At 46.5% G+C, this 6000-nt stretch overlaps 1 protein-coding gene across 1 annotated transcript in view; it reads right to left on the bottom strand.

Moving 5' to 3' along the window:
- Positions 1 to 684: 684 nt before the first annotated feature.
- Positions 685 to 6000, bottom strand: part of LOC126291810 (UDP-glucosyltransferase 2-like) — a 146239-nt gene continuing 140923 nt past the window's right edge. The window contains exon 5 of the mRNA XM_049985506.1: positions 685 to 1164. Within this exon, the coding sequence (XP_049841463.1) occupies positions 885 to 1164 (280 nt within the window). The 3' untranslated portion in view covers positions 685 to 884. The remainder of the gene's footprint in view (positions 1165 to 6000) is intronic.

Below are 6000 nucleotides of genomic sequence, written 5' to 3'. Positions count from 1 at the left end.
GAAACAAAATTAAGTTATTTATGGGGGGTAGGTACGAGTCAAGAAACTGTGCAAAAATCAAATTATGAAATCGAATGGTAAAGTATGTCTAAGCAGTCGAAACACCATGTATCTGCACAGGCGAGCAATGCAATGTTGACAAAATCGCACACATCGCAGAATGTGGGGAGCACATCTCTGTAGCAGCGAAAGGGTTAATGCGGCCGTGGTGACTTTACTTCATAAACTGCTCGCTCCCCCCTAAATGTTAGTTTGCGAACTATACTATGGCGCTGCTTCTCTTGGCGCATACAACTGGCAACGCAGCAATCTCCCGCGTCTGGGCGGGCATGTGCGAACCGCCAAGAAAAATGCCGGCAGAAAATGTTCGGTCAGAGGGTTAGCAACCCTCTGTAATAAAAAAAAAAAAAAAAACTGAACTTATCGATCAACAACGAATTAAACGGATGTTTTACGACGTCCGCCCCGAGCAGATGCAACGAACAAAAGCGAACAAAATGAGATTAAAAAAAAATAAAGGAACTGAACTATAGTACTGCCACCTTCCACTTGCATGGGGTTATTGCATGGCAGAGTCGAACATGGCGTTATTCACGTTAATGTGAATGGACTTGTAGATTCGTCATTTAAAGTGGTTTAGGAATACCACTACCGAAGCACCAGCGTGTAATAAAACTGCAGAACTCTGTTTACGAATAACCTCGTCTTTTATTTCTATAACAATAACAAGTAGGGAGTGATTTGCTTTGAAGCTCGGAGACGATAATAGTGGTATACAATGACAAACATTTTCACAAGATTGGAATGAGAATGTAGACTATGGAACACTGGGAGGGTTTGTTTGTACTGTCAGGGTCGCCAGCCGCCATAGCTGGACTGCTGTGTCACGACCTCTTGAGCTTGCCGCCCTCCTGGAACAGCGCCGAGAGGACCTTCCTGGTGAGGAGGTACACAGCTGAGGACGCGGCAGCGGCGGCCAGAAGGACGAGTGCGATGACGTCGAGCATCCAGCGCTGGAACCAGTGGAGGTCCAGCGAGGCGCAGCGCAGGTGGGGCGCCCCCTGGTGCCTCAGGGCGTACTCCGTCCACCAGACGGCCGTCTCCAGGGCTGTCTGCGGCCGGTCCCGGTAGATGGCAGACAGCCGCTTCATGCGCTGCTCGTAGCTGGCGGCACAAACAGGTTTTGGTTCACAACCGTGTTATCGGCAGTAGTTATTTAAAAACATGGAAACAGTATGAACAACATATCCAAACTGTCACACTACAGTTCAGTGATTGCTACTCAAATGTTACTTCCTTCACCCTCTACCCTTCGTTCTGGACAACTTGGAACTATGTGCCAGTTGCAATTTCTTTTCATTTGTTACTACTCAAATATTATTTCGTTCCCCTTTTTTCCTTCATTCTGGACAACTGGGAACCATGTGCCAGTTGCAGTTTCTTGTAATTACTCTCATTTTATTCCTTCCTTATTCTTTCAACTTTACTTCATTTTCGTTTCCTTTTACCTAGTTGGCTGGCTCTGAGCACTATGGGACTTAACATCTATGGTCATGAGCCCCCTAGAACTTAGAACCACTTAGACCTAACTAACCTAAGGACATTACACAACACCCAGTCATCACGAGGCAGAGAAAATCCCTAACCCCACCGGGAATCGAACGCGGAAACCTGGGCGTGGGAAGCGAGAACGCTACTGCATGACCACGAGCTGCGGTCTTTTACATAGTTCAGACTATTTCCTACTTGTTCTCTTACTGCTACTGCTACGGATTTCTTACAATTTTGACATTTTGCTCCTAAAGCTATATCTTTCTGCAACGCCATCTGTTTTTCTGTTGTGAATGTCATCGAAATATCAGCTTAACGGTTCAAATGGCTCTGAGCATTATGAGACTTAACATCTGAGGTCATCAGTCTCCCAGAACTTAGAACTACTTAAACCTAACTAACCTAAGGACATCATACACATCCATGCCCAAGGCAGGATTGGAACCTGTGACCATAGCGGTCGCACAGTTCCAGACTGTAGTGCCTAGAAGCGCTCAGCCACAATGGCCGGCTCAGCTTAATGTGTGCTATCACGTATCAGTACCACCCAAAGGGTGTCCAGTGTTTGCGTTTAGCGCCAATTGCAGTCACATGGGATCTGGCTGACCCAGTGGTGCGTGTATGCTGAGCCATACCCCCAGCAGCTCTGTACTTCAAGTTCGCTCTGCCGTCACAATACAGGAAACCCAGCAGTAGTGTCTCAGGCAACTCGTTCTCAGAGCCTCTTCAGTGTGGGAAACCACGCAGACATGGCTCAAACATCGTCATTGTTTCTGTTTTATGAACTGAACTCTGTTTCTTGCTCCACAATGTGATTGAGTCCTTCTTCTTCTAGAGAACATAATTCAATAAATCTTTTATCTACTGTGATAATCTGTTCTCTAATCAGTTTTGATTTCAGCTTTCCTCCAACGACAGTTGCTGCTCCACTCTGTAGCCCACCTATCTTTACCACTGTGCACAAAGTCGTGTAAGATGATAAGAACTATGCCCCTTACATGAAGTTATTAAAGATCACCGAAATCGCGATTAGCAAACAGTAGGGCTGAACAAAAATGACTAACAAGGCACAATGCATCTTGGAGAGGGTATAGCATGGTCGTATTGGAACAATTAATGTCAGGTGATGGTTTTAAAGTAATTCACGTGGCATGAAAACTTTGTGGAAACGCGTCGATTTACTGGAGGCTAGTTTATCCCAGGGAAGTATTCAGAGTTGACTGTAGGTGGGTGGCGGTGTGCGGCTGGGGAGCAGCGAAGGGAAGTGACAATAGGCAGCTTAGGGCGGCTCAAATTCTGAGAAAGTGGTAACGGGGTGCGACCTCCAGCTGCCTTAAGATGAGTGACAGTGAGCTGGTGATTGATCCCATGCTGGTGTACTGGGGAGCAGACAGAGAACTTGTATGCCTGTTGATAAATGTCTGCTATCCCATTTTCAGTGGAACATGCGAGAAAGCCGTGCAAAGCTATGGTGGAGCGGTCAACAGACGCCAAAATATGCGTGTTCGTGACTATAGCAACCTGAATTCATGGTCTGCAGAGTCTGAAGTAAATCAAGTGAAGAGCGACAGAATGAAATACGCTGGCCTCTGATGGGAATGTAGGACCAAGGAATTTGAAGCACTCTTCTGGGAGTCAGAATTCCGGAAAAATTGGTGTTTTGTGCAGATGCTAACCTTGATGGGTGGCCTGGGAGGAGCTAAATGGCAGAAGTTGAGAGGAAGGGAAATTTTGTGGGAATTTGTTCACTTCTCAGAGCAAGCACTTGTCGGCACTGGGAAGCGATGCAAAATTAATGCGACTTACACTGTAATTGGCGTAAGTGATTTTGCTGGAGGGGAAACCAAGGCGAAGAGTGGACTGGCAAAAGCCTCCGTAGAGGTTTTCTGTTCCCAGCTTGCCTAGACTGCAGACGCGGCGCTCTTTTCTCAGCTTGCCTGAGAGAGAGTGAGCATCTCTGCAGTTTAGGACTTAGCAAAAGGAACAATTGAGCTTGGAGATATAAAGTTTCCGTTCAGCTGCGTACTGAGCAAGATAGCTAGGAGTGAATAGAGGAGCGCAGCCTTGCAGCACCAGGAGACCAGCCGACGTCCGCACAATGCCGCTGACCCGCCATGCTGAATTTGGTGATATTGCGCCCGCTCTGGCTTGAGTTAATTTTTGCATCACATCGCCAAAGTTTCCACGAGGGTTTCATGAGCCATGTACTGTAGAATTCTTCTCGCACTTTGCATTACGCATGGGTCAGCCGATAGGAATTAATTTTGATTTATCGTGCTTTACTCCATGTAAAGGCAATTTATTCCCACTGCCTGTTAGGAGAGTCATGATTGAAGGTCATGAGTTAAAATAAATTTGTGATAATCGACTGTACCTGTTTTCAATCAAGTAGTTGAAATCCCAAGCCACTTTCTTAATTCATTTTATGTTTAACATTTGCATCTGGTGTTCAATAGCTGAATATAACATCAATGTGACCCCTTTTTAATTAAAATGGATCAATTCTGAATCAATTAATGTCAACACTGCCCCCACAGGTCAATCAGGAGTCACAGGGCCTTATTACTTTCATTGCGTTATCCGATATTGCTGCAGTTTTGCACTCTCTGTTGATCTGTTAGTCAATTAGCTGGGATGAACACACGCCAAAACCAGATAAGTGACAAGTGGGGTGTCACAGTCGTACATAACATAATGAACCAAGACTGCAAAATACTGATACAGATTATAGAATGGGAAACCCGATAGAACGAGACCATCTGGAAGATGAGCTATGAAATGAAATGAAATGAAATAAGCATGTGGCATTGTTGTCCAGGTGGCCCCATCCGCAGAAGTTCAGCTGGCGAGTACAAGTCTTATTTTAGTCGACCCACAATGGGCAACTTGCTTGCCGGTAATGAGGATGAAATGATGATGAGGACAACACAACACCCTGTTCAGAGCGGAGAAAAATCTCCACCCTGGCGGGGAATCAAATTCGGGCCCACTGCATGGGAGGCGAGCACGTAACCACCCAGCTAAGCAGGAGCACATCTGCTATGATTCTCGAGAAATGTAGGAACACGCAAAGATGTACTGACTCTACGATCTATCTAAGAAGATAGGTTAAAGAACTCAAAGCCTATGTTTATACACACACCAAGAAAAGTTTTGCATCACCTCGGTTCCGAGAGTTCCGGAACATGTACAGAAAATTAGAATAGAGGTCAACATAAACGTAATTTGCGCCCTTTTTATTGCTCATGGAAACCACACATTGCATGTTGTACCACCATACAGCGAGACCTTCGCAGGTGGTGATTCAAATTACTGTACACACCGCTACCTCTAATCCTCAGTAGTACGTCCTCTTACATTGATGCATGTCTGTATTCGATGTGGCATACTGTCCACAAGTTCATCAAGCCACTGTTGGTCCAGATTGTCCCACTCCTCAACGGCGATTCAGCGTAGATTCCTCAGAGTAGTTGGTGAGGCACGTCATCCATAAACAGTCCTTTTCAATCTATCCCAGGAATGTTTGATAGTGTTCATGTCTGGAGAACATGCTGGCCACTCTAGTCGAGAGACGTCGTTATCCTGAAGGAAGTCATTCAAAAGATGTGCACGATAGGGGCGGGAATTGTCGTCCATGAAGACGAATGCTTCGCCAATATACTGCCGATATGGTTGCACTATCGGTCAGAGGATGGCATTCACGTATCGAAAAAGCCGTTACGGCGCCTTTCATCACCACCAGCGGCGCACGTCGGCCCCACATAATGCTACACGAAAACAGTAAAGGACCTCGCTGCATTCGCTTGATAGTGTGTCTAAGGCGTTCACACTGACCAGGTTGGCTCCAAACACGTCTCCGATGATGGTATGTTTGAAGGCATATGCGACACTCATCGGGGAAGAGAAGGTGATGCCAATCCTAAGCGGTCCATTCGGCATGTCGTTGGACCCATCTGTACCGCGCTGCATGGTGTCGTGGTTGTAAAGGTGGACCTCGCCACGGATGTCGGGAGTGAAGTTGCTCATCATGCAGCCCATTGCGCACAGTTTGAGTCATAATACGACGTCCTTTGGCTGCACGAAAAGCATTCAATGTGGTGACGTTGCTGTCAGGATTCCTCCGAGCCATAATCCGTAGGTAGCGGTCTTCCACTGCAGTAGTAATCCTTGGGCGGCCTGAGCGACGCATGTCATCGATAGTTCCTGTCTCTCTGTATATCGTCCATGTCCGAACAACATCGCTTTGGTTCACTTCGAGATGGCTGGACACTTTGTTGTTGAGAGCGCATCCTGGCAATGTCTAACTTCGGTATTGACCGTCTAGGCATGGTTGAATTACACGCAATACGAGCCGTGTACCTCCTCCCTGGTGGAATGACTGGAACTGATCGGCTGTCGGTACCCCTGCATCTAATAGACGCTGCTCATGCATGGTTGGTTACATCTTTG

Source organism: Schistocerca gregaria, chromosome 9, assembly GCF_023897955.1.
Source record: "Schistocerca gregaria isolate iqSchGreg1 chromosome 9, iqSchGreg1.2, whole genome shotgun sequence".
Taxonomy (NCBI): Eukaryota; Metazoa; Arthropoda; class Insecta; order Orthoptera; family Acrididae; genus Schistocerca; species Schistocerca gregaria.
This window is presented reverse-complemented; position numbering and strand designations above follow the sequence as displayed.